Raw genomic sequence first — 18,226 nt, forward strand, 5'->3', positions numbered from 1 at the left:
GATTTAAATACAGGCAGTCTGACCCCAGAGCCTGTGCTGTTGCCTGAAACCCAGGAAAATGGAGCGGATCATCATAATGCATCATCCTGGGTGTCAGTTTTACTCAGGGACCAGGAATCTTATATAAAAACTATGTCAATAAATTAGGGAACACAAGTCAAATATTGAAAAGAAACGTATAGATAAAATGTATAGATTTCAAGGGAGTTTCCTGCTTTCAGTGGGTAGCTTCAGGTCATATCTTCAGGCTCCTTGAAGTACAGGTTCCTTTGCTGCTGGGGATAATAAATGGAAAAATTCCTAGGATATTTTTCATTTAACTGTGGATTGAATACATTGGCATTTACTTTAAGCTCTGACCTCCCAGTGTTTGGCTGTTAACCAAATAAAGTCATTAGGCATGTTAAATTTAATGAAAACCATCTTTTTCATTAAACTAGCTTGTTCTAGTATACCTTGTCAGTTCAAGCTAAGTCTCTTGTAAGTCAGAGGAACTTGAGTACTGATGCCCCTATAGGTGCTAATACCATGAGGACATAACTATTACCAGAGGAATGGAAAGTGGCCAGGGCTGTCACTTAACTCCAGTTCTAGTGCCTCTGTCCAAGAGTTCATTCACTTCTGTTCATTAAAGATGGTACAGTAGAGTGGTTAAGAACTCAACTTCTGGAATCAAACCATCTGGTTTCACATCCGGGCTTTTTTGATTATAAACTGTGTGACCTTGAACAAGTTATCCACTTAGTCTCAGTATCCTCATTGAGGATATGATACTAAGGATGAGATGAAGATGTCATACAAGGATAGTATAAGGATGATAATGAACCCCTCAATGGGTTCATTAAAATACTAAAAATAAAGCACTTAGTCCAGTGTCTGATACATGAAAGTGATAGTTAGTTATTATTATTCAGTGACAACTATGTATACTTACTATACAATGCTTACGCTTCGGGTAATCATCCACTACTAGAGGACCTGAACAATCTTTATTTACTCCTTAATTTGCCCCTAAACCAAAAACATTAACATTTGTGAAAATGACTTTTTGCATACATAATAATATATGTAAAAGTGTGTCAACTGCAGAATTGTTTGTAGTGACGAATACATGGAAAGTCCTAGAATGTCCATCTAATAAGGAAGGCCTCAGTTTTCCCAGTCTGTATAAGGAGATTGGACTAGATCATTTCAAAATCCCTTCCACTTCCAACAAGGACAATATTTTCACCAGTTGTTAGTTAGGCTTGACACCAATACTCTAAGCAATAGAAATGAGACAGGAAAGTCTAAGGTATTAGGTGGGTATTTAAAATTAAGTCACAGTGCACAGTACTCTACAATTAACCAACACGTAAAAAGTTAAAAAAATATGTTATTAATATCAAGAACAGAAATCATTATTTAACACATTGGGAGTTATTTTATTATATTTTAAGATGTATGTAATTAATTGTATGCAAATTTTACACTCTTAACCTTTATAGTGGAATAAAAAATAAAAGGTATCAAAAATAAACATGAGATATGAGTTTGAGGTTTAGATAATGAAGATGAATAATTTAGGACTATCAGGAAGTTTGAAAGCTCTCAAGAAAGAAAGGGGGCTGTGTGTGCTGTAAAACACTAAAATAACACTTGGTTTGAATTTTATTTAAAATTGTGTTGATTTTTTTCTTTGAAATAACAGGAGACATTCTGGAGGCAGACAATGCCAAGCAGGATGAGTGGCTATTTGACTTTAGAACTATCAGGACCTAATATTATTATTAATATCAAGGAGTTGCCAACATCCATGAAAGTTCTACCCTCATGCATATTTGAGTTGGAAAATCTCTATTTATAGAGTCCCATGCTGTTTCCAAAATAGAATTCACAGTATAGTCACAAAGAAATGCTATGAGTGGCTTGAGACTAAGAAAGGTCCCGTTACACATAATCTTGATCAATAATATTATGAAAAATAGTAAACAATGTTGAATTTGAGATCTATCTGCCATTTTTAGCCCCATTTTATTTTATTTATTTATTTTAAATTAATTTTAACTAATTAATTTTTAATTTTTATTTTTGGCTGCATTGGGTCTTCACTGCTGTGTGCGGGCTTCCCCTAGTTGTGCCGAGCAGGGCCTACTTTTCGTGTGGTGCACAGGCTCTTCATTGCGGTGGCTTCTCCTTGTTGTGGAGCACAGGCTCTAGGTGTTTGGGCTTCAGTAGTTGCTCAGTAGTTGCAGCAAGTGGGCCATAGAGCGCATGGCTTCAGTAGTTGTGGCCCGTGGATTCAGTTGTTGCAGAGCACGAGCTCTAGGGCACACGGGCCTCAGTAGTTGTGGCGCATGGGCTCAGCAGTTGTGGCTCACAGGCTCTAGAGCGCAGGCTCAGTAGTTGTGGTGCAAGGGCTTAGATGCTCCATGGCATGTGTGATCTCCTCGGACCAGGGATCAAACCCGTGTCCCCTGAATTGGCAGGTGGATTCTTAACCACTGTGCTACCAGGAAAGTCCATAGCCCCATTTTAGAGAGGAAGAATAGAGGTAATAAAAGTGAGTTAGCTTGCCCAATATCTAATACAACTAGTAAGAGGAAAAATCAGGATTCAAGCCCAGCAATTCTGACTCCAGAACCTGTACTAAAATCACTTAGGTCATAAAGTCTCACTAAGGAAATCAAACACTGAAACTTGATTATTATTGAGATTCTACTCTTTTAAACTCTAAGAAAGGGTTTTTAAAATTATGTGTATGTTGTTTGATACAAAAATGACCATCACCTCTGAAGAGCTGTGGAATAGGTATTTGTTCCCACCAGGAGGAATATCTGCAGTTCTGTAAGACTTACTTTTTCTCAGAGGACGCACTTAATCAAATTAATTAAATATATTTGGGCATTCTGGATGAAAAATTGCAGAAAATATCATTTGTGCTTGTTCTACATTGTCCAAATATAATACAAAATTTAGAAATAGTTATGGTAGTCATACATACATGCATGGACATTGCTCACCATTCAAATCCTTTGAATTTTTCTTCCCTTTTTAGTCGAATGAAATAAAATGCTTCCAAACTTGCAATTAAAAAGGTTTGCTTTATTTAAGTTTTTATGTGAGAATTCTTCAAATGAGTACAATGGGCACAAGATTCTTGAGTGTCCTTGTAAAAGTGTTTCTCTGTGATGTGGATTTACATTTTTGAACAATGTATGCTATTTTTAAGTTAAAAACTAGCATTAGAATAAATATCCAAATTAGTAACTGATTTTCCTTTTCTGCTATTGCATTAATTGTAACTGTTCTCTTAAATTACATGCAGTTAAGTTTATAATGCCAGAAATGTAATTCACAAATATTTATTTTTAAAAATCTAATGTTATGGGGGAATATTCCATTTGTGTCAAAAAAGGTTATGCATGTTCATTGGTACAAAGTTTGATATGTTTATTAAATCAAGTTTCTTAAAAAAATAAATAAAATGTTATAGCTATATACCATATTCTATTCATTTGTGTGTACCCTTATTTTAGGAATGAGTATGGAATGATATAATTTTGATTTGAAAAACAGTAGTGTGAAATACTAACCAATTTTTATTACTATTCCTTTTTAAACCACAATTTATTAACAGCTTGAAAAAGCTGTCTATTTAATTTTACCAAAGAGGTCTCTCTTAACCAAGGCGAGAAAAACAGAGGCATTATTTGTACTCTTGAATAATGCTAGCTACCATTCCTGTGGCTGGATTATAGACAGCTACACACTGGCAACTCCAGAAACTAGAAGAGCATTTGATGTTTCTTGTGTTGATTGGTTTTCTAGGTTATTACTGTTGTTATTTGCCTCTTTCTCTCAGATATTTGAGAGCAGAAATGAAAGGCCAAGGATGAAGATCCACCTTCTATAACTGTCTCCACTGCAATGAAATTCCGTTATCCTACAATTTGGTTCTATTTTCCTCTCAAATAGACCTAACAAATATTCACCAAATAGGTGATTAAAATCAGTGCAAAAGGGAACAGAATAGAGAGTACAACATACACCCACACATATATGGACAACAAATTTTTGATGAAGGTGCAAAAGTAGTTCAGTAGAGAAAGGAGTTTTTGTAACAAATGATGCTGGAACAGTTGGTTATCCATTTGCAAAAAAGAAAAAAAAAAGAATTTCAATCCACATATTCTACCACATACAAAAATAGATCAGATTGAAATATAAAACCTAAATGTATAAAATTTTAAAAAAAGATAGAAGAATATCCTTGTGACCTTGGGCCAGGCAAAGATGATACCAAAAGCATGGGGACCTAGGGGCAGGACAGGAATACAGACGCAGACATGGAGAATGGACTTGAGGACACGGGGAGGGGGAAGGGCAAGCTGGGATGAAGTGAGAGAGTAGCAATGACATATATACACTACCAAATGTAAAATAGATAGCTAGTGGGAAGAAACCACATAGCACAGGGAGATCAGCTCGGTGCTTTGTGACCTAGAGGGGTGGGTTAGGGAGGGTGTGAGGGAGGGAGATGCAAGAGTGGATAGGGGGATACAAAAATACATATAGCTGATTCACTTTGCTATACAGCAGAAAGTAACACAACATTATAAAGCAATTATACTCTGATAAAGATGTTAAAAAAAAGCATGGCTCATAAAATGAAAAAAAATGATGATATATTGGACTCTATCAAAATTACAAATTTTTGCTCTTTGAAAAACTGTGAAAGGCACTTTTTCAGTTTTTCCTTTTTTTTAAGAGGATGAAAAAAAATCATGGATTGGGAGAAAATATTTGCAGAGCTTATACCTGATAAAGGACTTGTATCCAGATTAGAAAATGAATTCTCAAAACTCAATAGTAAGACAACAACTTAATAGAAAAATGGGTAAAATATGAATAGATACTTCAACAAACAAGATAAGTAAATGGTAAATCAGTACACAAAAAGATGTTCAACATCATTAGTCATTAGGGAAATGCAAAGTAAAACCACAATGAGATACTCTTACATACCTATTAGAATGGTTAAATTTAAAAAGACTGACCATACCAAGTGTTGGTACTCATAGTGGGAATGCAAAATTGTACAGTCACTTTGGAAAAGATCTAATTTCTTAAAAGTTAAACATACACATACCATGTGATCCAGTCATTCCACATCTAGGTATTTTTCTAAAGGAAATGAAACTATATGTCCATACAAAGACTTATACACAAATGAACATAGCAGCTTTATACATAATAGCCCAAAACACAAAACACAAATGCCCATCAACAAATTGTGATATATCCAAGCAATGGGTAACTACTCAGTAACAAAATAGGAAAATGACTTCTTATGCACATAACAATATGGAAAAATATAAAAATAATTGTGCTAAGTGAAAGAAGATAAGCAAAAAGGGGATATATTCCATGATTCCATTTATATAACATTCTAGAAAATGCAAGCCAATCTATAGAAACAGAGAGATGATCAGTGGTTGCCTAGGGACGGCGTAGGGCATGATGAAACTTTTGGGGGTGATGAAAATGTTCATTATATTGCCTGTGGTGATGACTTCACAGGTGTATAGATTTATCAAAACTTAGCAAATTGTACACTTTATGTACGATTACATCTATTGCACAGGTGACCCTCGAACAACTCGGGGGTTAGGGGCACCTATTCTCTTCACAGTTGAAAATCTTGTATAACTTTATAGCCTTCCACAGTATCCACGGTTTTGCATTCAGGGATTCAAGTAACTGCAGCTTGTGTAGTACTGTAGTATTTACTGAAAAAAATTTGTGTATAAGTGGGTCCATGCAGTTCAAACCTGTGTTGTTCAAGGGTCAACTGTACTTCAATAAAATTGTTTTAAGAAAGAATTAACTTGTTTATTCAGATAAAATCTGTCTAGATGAACCAAAAAAAAAAAAGAACACCAAACAATAAGTCCAAAAATAAATGAATTTGCAATGCTTGGCTTCTTAAACATCTACAGCAAAAGATAATGCTACAGCAGTTTTCATTGTGTATTATGTATATGTGTTTGTGTGGCAGGGGTGGTGGGTGGGATTGTGTACATGTTCATAACAGGGAAGGTGTAAACAGATGTCCAAGAGCCATGTTCAGCTTGGAATATACCAATAGATTCTGTGTTAAGCATCATCTCATGTAGAACTATGAACATTTAACCTTCCAAAAAGAATATTACAAAATAATGGAACAGAGATCATATTACTATGCACGTAATTTATAGATAGCCTTATGAAGAAAAATAGCATATTATATGCTAGCACAAATCCTTACAAAAATAGAAAAAATATGGCATTATACATAAATTATATTCATTATATGAATATAAAATTTATTTTCTTTTAGGGACCTGACATTATAAAATTAAGTTAACTAATAGACCAAAAAAGCTACAAAAATAAAAGTGTGTTATGAGATACCTAAAGTATTGCATACACACCAAAAGTAGACTGTTGTTAGAAAAAGGCACCTAAAATCTATGGCTTGGGACAACAGACTTCCAATCAAAAATCAGAATAGCTCATTAATATATTATCTTTGTATGAAGTTTATTTACAAGATTTTTTTCTCTTTTTATTCTCCCTGTTCCATTCCAAACTTTTCTGTATTGGTGTGAATGATTAAGTATTAATTCTTGAAAAGCATCTAAACAAGCCTCTAAGTAGATAATTTTAGGATGAAAGTTGTAGTTGAGTCACATTTGTCCAATATCATAAATCAGAAGAGGGGTATTTTCTAAAGGAGTCACAGTTGTCTTAAATCAAGGTCAAAATAATTTTACCCTTAGGATTTCACCACTGATTAGTTTCTTTCTCAATTCAGTAGAAAAACAAGCAAAGGATATGAATAAGCAATTCCCAAGTGGACAATAAACATATGAAAAGACATTCAATCTTACCAGTAATCTAAGAAGTAGAAATGCATAATAATAAGAAATTAATTTGGAGATGTTTATTAAAATGTGAATAGTGATTATCTCAGCATATTTTGAGTTATTTTAAATTTCTTATTTGGATTTCAATGTACTTTTTTCAACCTATATTATTTTCAGGAAAGATAAAGTTATTAAAAAACTGCCTCAGTTATTTTCAGATAAATTATGGACAATGCATCAGAAATCAGAACTCAGAAACAGAACCAAACAATTTAGTTAATACAGTAAAGGTGGTATTTCAAATAAGTGTGAGGCAGAAAGATTATCAAATAAGTGGTACTAAGAAAATTAACTAGCTAATAAAAATACATTAAAAAAGTCTGAATCCCTAACTCATTGCTAACTCCAAAATACTAATTCTTGTTGGTACAAAGTTTAACATGTATATGAAACCATTAAGGTACTATAAAATATAAGTGCATTCATTACCAAAATACGTCCATCATTTTAAAGGAAAATAATAATCTGTATAACAATATTTACAGCATAACTTCATTGATTTAAGTCATTATTTCCATAGTATATGTTTTAATTAAAATTATAAAATGAAAGGATATGCACCCAGTAAGTTATATTCAGCATTATATCATCATCCTCTACCACAGGTGCCTGGCACATGGCAGGCACAAAAATATATTAGTTGAATGACTAAATAAATGACTCATGCATTGTTGGTGGGACTGTAAATTGTGATAATTTTTCTGGAGAGAAGTTTGGCAATATGTATCAAAGAGTAAAATAAGCATGCAACTTATTCCAGCACTCCCATTTCTAGGGATTCATCATATGACATTTTTACAAGTGCATATAGCAGGTATACAGGGGTAACATTTTTATAACAGGAGAAAATATGAATGTTAGTGGACAGATGGCTTGGGAAGTAGCTGCCCTACAATAAGGAATCTGGTTAAATAAATTAAGGCAAATATTTCCATGGAATATGCATCTATTTTAAAATAAGATGTTGATCATTTACTATGAAAGTATAGTCACAATTAATTGATAAATGAGCAGATTACAAGACATAATATGATGTCACATAGATAAAACAGTATATATAAACAGGCAGGTATGAATATGTACAAAGAAAGTTCTGGAAAGAAATGCATTAAAATGCTAACAATGATTATCAAATGATTAAGATTGTGTTTTTATTATCATTGGAATTTTCTATATTGTATTTTTCCTTACAATGCTTACATACTTTGACAACCAGGAATAAACAATAAAAGTAAATTCATTTACAAAATAGAAAATAAAAGTGTTTCCTAACTTTAAAAAAATATGACTAAATGACTAAGCACAAATCCTATAATAAAAAGGTAACATAAGGGTTAATCTAACTTTAATATTTTCCTCACTTGAAATGAATAATTCATCATATTTTATATTTTAATTTGCTACTTGTATTCTATGAGCAGGTTTAGAAAGTGAATGTGATTAATTAGGTTATTTTCTGCATTAGCATTCCAAATCACCTCCGTGGATTTTTCCGCTTCCATAGAACTACTAAGATATCTTCCAATTAAGTCTTTAAAAGACTATATCTTGTGAATTTTTATTCAAACACAGATAGGTAATTCTTGTCATTCATAAAAATGGGCTAAATATGTTCCTTACCTTTTAATGAAAAGTAAACACTGGTCTTTTTGGTTGTACCAAGGGAGTTGTTCTGTTGCAGAAAAGAATCCTGTAAATAAAAAGAACAGATACTGTTTTTAAACTTCATTTTGCAAAAGTTTATTCATATATTACTGGACTTGTAAATCATACTTTAGTATGGTTAGAATTTTACAGTGTTAGAAGGAAACTGGTGGAAGATGACAATGTAAAGAACACCCTGAAAGAGGATGCAGTTTCATCCGCACAGATTCCCCCTCCCGTCCTGCTATTCGTGGAATTGAAAACTGCTGCACGAAAGTATAGAACAAACCGTCTGCTTTTAAATAATACTACTTAACATTTGAATGCCCTTTTATTTTATCTATAAGGTTGTTACAATCATTGAGAAGGACTACGTGGCAAATCAGCAGCAAGGATGGGGTCTATTATATGCCAGCTTAAAAAGAGAAATATAGTAAAAATGGTGTAACTGACTCACGGTAACATGGGTTCGCAAACCTTGTAGATGGATATAAACCAGGCTTGCCAAACATCACAGACAGCACTTATTAAAACTGCTACGTGGAATGCAATATGCCTGCTTTCTAGCCCCTCCCCCCTTCGCCAATAAACGACTCCCCCTTTTTCCCCCAGTGTAAAAATACATGCTCATAGAACAATTAGATAAAAGAAAAAGAACTTTAAAAATCATCAATAATCACACTACCCAATGATGCCACTTGGAGCATTTTCACCCAATTTTTTAAAAACAGATTTTTGTTACGAGGCCCCTGACAAACCAAGCGGGAATTAAGGATGAGCGGATGGGAGAAGAATATTCCTCTTCCCTTGTTAGGAATCATGACTAGTATTTTTACCTCATATCTAAGCTTTTTTTTTTTGTAATTATAAAACTATAAAGATAGAATTTTGAGGGGGGAAAAAACGTCTTCCAGGGGTGTCTGCCTCAGCAACCAAGGAGCGTCTGGGAAGGAGGGAGGAGCCTGGAGGGGGAGGTGCGTTTGGTCACTCATTGGGCTGAGGGATTGTCAATCCAGCTTGCCCAGCAAATGAGGTGCGAGCTGAGGGCACACTGGGAACTAAATGAACTGGAGGTCTGACAGTGAGGGGAGGGGGCTCGAGATGTAAGCAGTGAAGAGATCTCGGGGTCTTGCACTGCGCCATTCGGCTGCGGCACGCCTCAGTCCGCCTCAGCTGCAGCTGGGAGAGGCCTTGCCTTCGCCGCTCTCTCCCAGGTCTCCGCTGCCTCTGTCACCTCCGTTGCGATCTCCTCGGCCCAGCCGCGCCCCGCCCCGCGCTCCTGCTGCCTTCACCGCTGCCAACTCCTCAGCCAGAGCCTCCGCCGCTGCCACCCAAGCATCCGTGAGTCATTTTCTGCCCATCTGTGGGCGCGCGGTAGTCACCACCCTAAGAGGTGTGCAGGCTTGCAAAATGGCAGAAGCGGATCCTAACAGGGTCTTGGAACCTGCCGCCCAGGGGGTGGATGAAGAGATGGTGGCTAGCTCGCCTAGCGATTCTGGGGAAGAATCTGACAGCAGCAGCTCTAGCAGCAGCACTAGTTGCAACAGCAGCAGCAGTAGTAGTGGCAGCAGCAGCAGCAGCAGTAGCTGCAGCCGCTTCTATAGAAAGAGGAGGGTACCTGGGCCTTCCAGAAGTGCGCGGCGGGCTCCGTCGGGTAGAAGTTTCGTGGATCAGCTGCCTCGGGCAGTTAGAAATCGTGTGCAGGCGCTCAGAAATATTCAAGATGAATGTGACAAGGTAGACGCCCTGTTCTTAAAGGCAATTCACGATCTCGAACGAAAATATGCCGAACTCAATAGGCCTCTGTACGATCGGCGATTTCGAATCATCAATGCAGAATATGAGCCTACGGAAGAAGAATGTGAATGGAATTCGGAGGATGAGGTGTTCAGCAGTGATGAGGAGGTGCAGGAAGAAGGCCCTAGTGAGATGCCTGCCTTAGAGGGTGAGGAAGAGGAGGATGACCCGAAAGCAAAACCTGAGGTCAAGGCTGAAGAAAATGCAGCTCCGAAAGAAAATCCCGAGGCAAAGGCTGAAGAAAAAGCAGAGTCTAAAGATGCTCTGGAGGCCAAGACTGAAGTAAAAGAAGATCCGAAAGAATCCCCCCAGGCAAAGGCAGAAGATAAAGAGCAGCCTAAAGTAACAGAGGCTAAGGCAAGGGCTCCAGGAAAAGAGGCTCCTAAAAGAGTTCCTGAGGTCAGGCCTAAAGAAAGAGCTCTTAAAAGAGCTCGCAAGGGAAAACCTAAAAGAGAAGATCCTAAAGGCATTCCCGACTATTGGCTGACTGTCTTAAAGAATGTTGACAAGCTGGGGCCCATGATTCAGAAGTATGATGAGCCCATTCTGAAGTTCCTGTCCGATGTTAGCCTGAAGTTCTCAAAACCTGGCCGGCCTATAAGTTACACATTTGAATTTTGCTTTCTACCCAATCCATACTTCAAAAATGAGGTGCTGACCAAGACATATATAATAAAGTCAAAGCCAGATCACAATGATCCCTTCTTCTCTTGGGGCTGGGAAATCCAAGATTGCAAAGGCTGTAAGATAGATTGGAGAAGAGCAAAGGATGTTACAGTGACAACCACCCGGAGTCGCAAAACTGCTACTGGAGAAGTTGAAACCCAGCCAAGAGTGGTTCCTAATGCATCATTCTTCAATTTCTTTAGCCCTCCTGAGATTCCTGCAATTGGAAAGCTTGAACCACGAGAAGATGCTATCCTTGATGAGGACTTTGAAATTGGTCAAATTTTACATGATAATGTCATCCTGAAATCAATCTATTACTATACGGGAGAAGTCAACGGTACCTATGATGTTGGTAAAGATTATGGAAACAGGAAATATCGAAAATAAAAAAGAGGCTGCATGAAAGAATTTTCAAGAATCTCAAATTTCAAGCAGAAGTAAAGTAGGTTTATATAGTCTTGGAAAAAAAAACAAAACAAAACAAACAACCTGCCCTGTAACCTCAGCACTAGTATTCCTCACAGTCTTGAATTTTCGTACTTTCTTGGTAGCCTAAAATATTGTCTTAAAGTGTCTAAGTATCAGTTTATTCTATCTAGCCTGTTGTAGTGTAATATTCTTCAAAATATGTAAACTGTTGTCAATTATCTAAAGCATGTTAGTTTGGTGCTACAAAGTTTTGATTTTTGTGAAGTCCTTTTGTCATGTTCCTATTAGAATGTAGCTGTGAAAACTGTCAGAATTGTTAACTGAGACAAATATTTGCTTGAAAAAAAAAAGTTCCTGAAGCATCAATGCAAATATTTTTTTTTCTTTTTCCAGCTCAGAAGACTAAGGGTTTAAATCTGCTTGTACTAGCTGTGCCTTCATTACTTTGCTATAGAAATACAGTATTATACTAACTAAAACAGTGCATTGTGAAACTTGACCGCTTGAAAAAAATTAGCATACATTTAATAATGTTCATCAAGACCATATATAATATGACTGTGAGTTTGTTAATGTGCCATAGTGGTTTATAAATTTAAGCATAATGAAGTTATTGTTTACCACTGAGGTGTTAATATAACATAGTATTTTTAAAAAGTTTGCTCATCTTATCCTGTGTAACTGTAAACTAAAGGTACTAACCACATTTTCTTTGTAATATGTTCTACTTTGTCTTTCACTGGAAATGATCACTTTACATCATTGGTATCTTTTTTTCATGTTCTTCTATTACAACCTAAAATAAATACATGTCAAAATGTATCGTGCTATAAAAATCTACCATTTTTGCCTCATTATAAAAAATATGGTGCTTATTATAGAAAAAGTAGAGAATCCTTAGGAAAAGGGACATTTAAAAATATATAATTATCAATATAATGAACATTCTGATGCATTTCACAGATCTTAGCTCTTTTTTTGGTGGATACACATTCCAGTGATTGGAGAGAAATGGGACGGGGAGAAGGACTAAGATAGGGGAGAGAAGAAGAGGAGGGGATGAAGGAATGGGGAGGAGGGTTGAAGTACAGAAAGTGGGGAGGGAGAAAGGAGAGGGAGGGTACAAGAGTGAGGAGGGGGTTGGAAGGAGAAGAGGGTGGGAGGGAGGAGGAAGGGAAAGGAGGGGAGAGAAGGAAGGGAGAGGGGAGGAGGGAAGGGAGGAGGGTGGGGAGTGGAAAGGATGGGAGGAGGTAGGGATGGAGAAGAGGGGAGATAGGCAGGAGTGCCTCACCCAGAAAGGACATCCATATAAGTTGTTGTCTTCACTTCCGGGAGTAGGATGGGTAAATGACCCAGGCCCACCTTCTACCATGACTTGGGAAGAGGTCTCATTCCCATGTGTGGTTTATTTTTCCTTATAGGTGACATTATGCTTTCACCAATTCTGCACTATGTGGTTGGTTACAGAGTAATTTGATCCGGAGATTTTGGTTTGAATTTATTGTGAGAAGGAAGCCCCTTAAACTCAGTTTACCAAAGAGCTTTGTACTGGGCACAAAGTCACAAGCACAGCAAATAATATTTTATTTCACATCTGCCATTTCCCCAACTGCATATACTTTCCTCCAAGACCTTACAGGAAAGAGCTGTGGAAAGAGGAAGACAGGATTTGGGAATTTCTGGGTCTCTAGGCATAAAAGTACCTACTAGTCTTCCCAGATCCCACCATATATGTAGTTTAGTATCTTGCATTTATCTCTGCTTAACAATAGTCCCCCCCATGTCTATAAATGTAAAAATATTCCAACCTATGAGATAGATATTTAACCAATCATGCATGTTTGGATATTTAGGTCACAATTTATACAAAATCAGGAAGTAAATTATTGCTTTTAGCAATAGCAGTGATATTCTGAGAGTCACTTTTTTGTAGTTCTGAGATTTTTGCAACCATCAAGGAGGGGTGTGGTAGCAGATTTACTTATAAGTCTGTGCCGAATCGAAGACTATAATAAATAGCATGTACCTGGCTCACTGCTGCAGAGGTTCTCAAATGGACTATATACTGTGCTTGCCAGACATCACAGACAGTAGAGCCCTTAAAACTTCTACATGGAATGCAACATCCTTATTTCATCTTAGAACACTTACCGAAGTAGTTAGCCCCTTCCTGCTCTGTATTTTCCAATGTTAAAGGAGCGCATGACATTATAGAATATTTGCAAAATAGAAGGAGAAGTTCAGATAATAATTATTCAGTGTAGATAATAACAATTATTCAGAAGCATACTACAGGAAGATATGCCCTGCATGTATAATAGAATGGTGTATTTTCTCCCAGTCCATCACTTTGATTAGGTTTTATCACAAGTTCTTGTCTCAAATCAAGTTGGGTGGGTGTAAGAAGCTAATTCGAAAGACGACTTATTTATTTATTTCTTAAACATCTTTATTGGAGTATAATTCCTTTACAATGGTGTTAGTTTCTGCTGCATAACAATGTGAATCAGCTATATACATATATCCCCATATCTGCTCCCTCTTGCGTCTCCCTCCCACCCTCCCTATCCCACCCCTCTAGGTGGTCACAAAGCACCGAGCTGATCTCCCCGTTCTATGCAGCTGCTTCCCCCTTGTTATCTATTTTACATTTGGTAGTGTGTATATGTCAATGCCACTATCTCACTTCGTCCCAGTTTACCCTTCCCCCTCCCTATATTGGTATCTTTGCCTTTTCAGGTTGTCTGGTGGGGGTGGGGGTGGGGAACGGGCAGGTGTCATGGATTTTTGAATCAGTAAAAGCTAGGATTCCCAAAATGCAAACGGTGGGTGGTGGGTGCTTCAACCACCTAGGCTAAGTCACAGGTGAAAAGAGCTGGGAAACCCGATGGGCTTGCACGTTCGTTGGGCTGAAGGTTTGTCCATCACACTCGCTCAGCCAATGAATGATGCCAGAAAGAAGAGCTGGGTGGGAACGAAGCTCCTGGGCTGGGTGCATGGGCCTGAGAAGAATTTTACGGGGTCTTCCTCGGTGCCTTCTTATCGGCGAGCTGTTTCCTTTGGCTGTGATTCAAGGCTGAGGTCAGCCGTTCCCTTCTCTGACCAGAGCCCGACCGAAGAGGTCGTCACCTCCTCCGCGCTGCAGTCGTCCCCGCCTTCTCCTTTGTGAGTTTTTGCCATCCTGAATTGGGCATTGAGCGTCCAGGGTCTTCATTCTAAAAGTTCTTTTCCTGTAAGGTGGCACACTCAGATAAGAAGGGGTTTTCCTAAGCAGCAGCAGAGACTGCTGAAGAGCTAAGTGAAGAAAGGGACCACACGGATAGTCAAATGATACCAGTGCCCCATTCTGACGGGGTCTAACGATACAGGTGTCCTTGCCCTCAAAAGGCTTCAGGGGTCAAGTGATAAGATAGAAGCTGAATTTGAAAAGGAATTGCACGCTCTTGTAAAAAGGATAAGTCCTCACTTGATTAGATGTTCGTGCCCACCAGCGTAAGGATTAGGACAACCTGCAGTATAATAACTTCAACACACTTATGCATTACTTCAAATTTTATGTTTTGTGTTTTTTGTGAAGTATATCTTTTAAATTTAAAAATTAAATATTTAAGTATTAAAACACATGGCATTTAGAAATATACTTCTCTTCAAGAGATCTGGAACACAACACATTCTCTAAAGCCTCTATGTAGTTTAGTCCTTATGATGTCCTTTTATCATATAGGTTTTAGAGAGTAACGTAAAATTATCAGAACTCTTCACTGAAGCTAATATTTACTTGGGAAAAAAGTACTTTAAAGAGCCAATTCACGTGTGTGTTTTGCCTCACCTCAGAGGTAGGAAGGGTTTAAACCAACCTGGACCAGGTGTACCTTATTGCTGTGCTGTAAATTATTTATTATGCTATGGTACATTATGAAATTTTATGATTTGCATAAAGTAGCATAGAGTTAAGAATTTTTAATAACACATTAATATCAAGTCTCCTAGATTACTTATCTTTTTGAATTTTGCCTGACAGAGGGATTTATAAAAACATAATGGAGCTGTTATTTCCTTCTGTGTTGCTAATAGACATTAGTGTTTATAAGTGGTTTTCTCATCTTTTACTCATAAGTTATGTAAACAAAGGGGATTAGGTATATTTTCTTTGCAGTATGCGTCACTGAAAGTTATCACTTTATTATTATTTTGTTACATCTTTTGATTATATTTGATTCCAAATTTTCATTATAGAAAATTTGAAAAATATACTGAAAAGTATAAAAATTATTTTAAACAATTCTACCTTCAAAGATAACCACATTTCCTATGAAAAGAAAATATCTATATCTATCTTTATTAACATAACTACTATTCTATTCCTTTCACTTTTCACTTAATATATTTTGGAACCCTTTCTATATCAGTGCATGTAAACTTCATTCTGTTTAACATAATATACCATAATGTATTTCATCAGTTTATTATGGGCATTTAGGTTAGGAGCATCTTTTTCTAACTGATTGGTAATTGTAACCACTGCCTATGAATTAAGGTAAAATGTTGCATATAGTGAAATATTTTACCTTTGGATTTTGTTCAGTTGTTTTTTTCTTTATTTCCTGCAGAAGTGTTTTAATGTTAATAAAGTCATATTTATCTTTTTTCCCCCATTACAGATTTTGGGTATTTAGTTTAGAAAGGCCTTTCCACACCAAGATCTTTTTTTTTTCTGTAATTGCTCATATTTTCTTAGAGTACTCTTATAGTTTCATTTAAAGCTTTAATCTTTCTGGAATAAGTTTTATGTAAGGATTGAGGTAGCTATACCACTTCTTTTCTCTCAATATAACTAATCAATTGTTTTGACACCATTTATTGAATATTGAATATCCAATGTAATTAATTTCTGCCTTTATTATATAATCCATTCCCTTATGTGTTTGGGCCTATTTCTAGACTGTTCTGTTCAGAAGTGTTATTCTTGTGCCAGTATAAATATTCTAAAAGAGAAATTTCTCATATATATTTTATTATCTGATAAGAAAAAGTTCCTTATAAAACTTGTTTTTAAGATTTTTGGGGGGGATATTTTCACCTATTCATTTTCCCAGATGAACTGCAGTATCACTTTTTTTCAGTCTCCCTCACTAAAGCCTATGGATATTTTGATTAGAGTTTGTTTGATCTTATAGATTCATTTACAGAGAATCAGGAATTTCATATTATTCAGTCTTCTTATCCAAGGACAAGCTGTGTCTTTCCATTTAATCAAGTATTTTAAATGTTTTTCAGTAGAATTGTAAAGTTTACCTATTAAAATAGGCTTTTTAAAAATATTCAGAACCTGTTCTTCAGTTTCTTCTTCCTTTGTCTACCTTTTGCTTATGCTGTTCTGCTGCTTATTTTTAAATCATCTGTGCTTAGGCGTTGTCCCTTTTTTTCCAGCTTTGAATGGGGACAACTGTTTGCTGAAGTGTGATGTGTGAAGAGGTAGGAGGAAATGAGCTTGAGCATCTCAGAAGCTTCAATTCAGTTTTGTCTCATATCATTGTTTCCGAATTGTTATATTTTTCTGCTGGAGGCCATTTCAGTCTTCAGTTTATGCTATTCTCTCCTTTCTCAGCCCTCACCAGCACCAGCTTTGGATTGAGCAGGTCAGCATGACTCAGTGAAATGCCTTGAGTTAGAGGTGTTCTGTGGCAATCTTGTAGTTAATTTCTGCTCAGTGGACTGGCCAGGATCTGTAGAGTGACTTGTTGCTTGTCTCTCTCCTCATACTGAAGCAGTTTCTAAAGGTTCTCAGAAAATGAAGATGATGTGCTGGTATAATTTCTCCTTAACTCCAGCTCCCCTTTTGCTCTGTGTTATGGAGCTGTTTCCCTAAGGGGTCATTTCTTGCTGCTTTCGACATCTGACGTCTGCCACAGTTCTAAGTCAGATGTTCAGAGCTTGAACACTTAAGGGAACAGCAAGCACTAGCTCAGAGTCCTGCTTTTTTTGTGTGTGTTCAAATTTCATTGTAAGTGGAAGAAGGTCTTTCCAATGTGTGGCTTGGGATTGTGGCTATTTCTTTGACTTGAAGATTATTTCTGCCTTTAATTTTTATTCTGATAATTCTGATACATGGGCAGGATTGAAAACCACAGAGCAATGTAGAGAGGAATCTCTAAGAGGGGAGGGGCTATGTCGTGTGCTCTGAATGTATTGACCTCAGAAAAACTCTTTCTGCAGCACAGCTATTAACAATTCTCCTAATTTATAGTGTTCCTGAAATACCAGTTTGGTGAATTTGGCCTTGGTCAAATAGGGAAATTAGCTCGGCTTTGTCTATTGGTAAAAGCATCCTTAATCAACATGTAAAAAAATTTTATTTTGAGATAAAGTTGCAAAAATCGTACAGAAAGGTCCTGTGTACCCTCCATCCAGCTGCCCCTAGTGGTAACACCTTACATGACTATAGTACAATACCCAAGCCAGGAAATTAACATTGGTATAATCTACAGACTTCATTCAGGTTTTGCTAGATTTTACATGCATTCCTGTGTGTGTGTGTGTGTAGTTCTTTGTCATTTTATCACATGTATAGATTCATGGAACTACCACTAAAATCAAGATTCAAAACTTTCTTCTGTCCCTAAATTCTGACAACTGTTAATTTGTTCTCAAACTTGAAATGAAAAAAAATATACAGATTGCTATATAAATGGATTTATATAGCATGTAACCTTTTGAGAATGACCTGTTTTCACTCA

At 36.6% G+C, this 18,226-nt stretch overlaps 2 protein-coding genes across 3 annotated transcripts in view; one reads left to right on the forward strand and one right to left on the reverse strand.

Moving 5' to 3' along the window:
* FAM133A (family with sequence similarity 133 member A) overlaps positions 1–9,132 on the reverse strand; it is a 53,025-nt gene extending 43,893 nt beyond the window's left edge. For both annotated transcript variants that reach the window (XR_014014225.1, XM_081222017.1), the window contains exons 1-2: positions 9,052–9,132; positions 8,571–8,640 (exon numbers count right to left, since the gene is read on the reverse strand). The gene's annotated coding sequence lies outside the window, so the exon portion shown is untranslated. The remainder of the gene's footprint in view (positions 1–8,570; positions 8,641–9,051) is intronic.
* Positions 9,133–9,653: 521 nt separating this feature from the next.
* On the forward strand, positions 9,654–12,325 carry NAP1L3 (nucleosome assembly protein 1 like 3). The gene has a single exon (XM_081222206.1). It carries the CDS (start codon positions 10,005–10,007, stop codon positions 11,445–11,447), a length of 1,443 nt encoding a protein of 480 aa, XP_081078332.1. The 5' UTR covers positions 9,654–10,004; the 3' UTR covers positions 11,448–12,325.
* Positions 12,326–18,226: the final 5,901 nt, after the last annotated feature.

Source organism: Mesoplodon bidens (genome assembly GCF_964165515.1).
Source record: "Mesoplodon bidens genome assembly, chromosome: X".
NCBI lineage: Eukaryota > Metazoa > Chordata > Mammalia > Artiodactyla > Ziphiidae > Mesoplodon > Mesoplodon bidens.

Excerpts from the sequence above, each read along its gene's own strand:
- NAP1L3 (XM_081222206.1), top strand. The coding sequence starts at position 10,005 with ATGGCAGAAGCGGATCCTAACAGGGTCTTGGAACCTGCCGCCCAGGGG.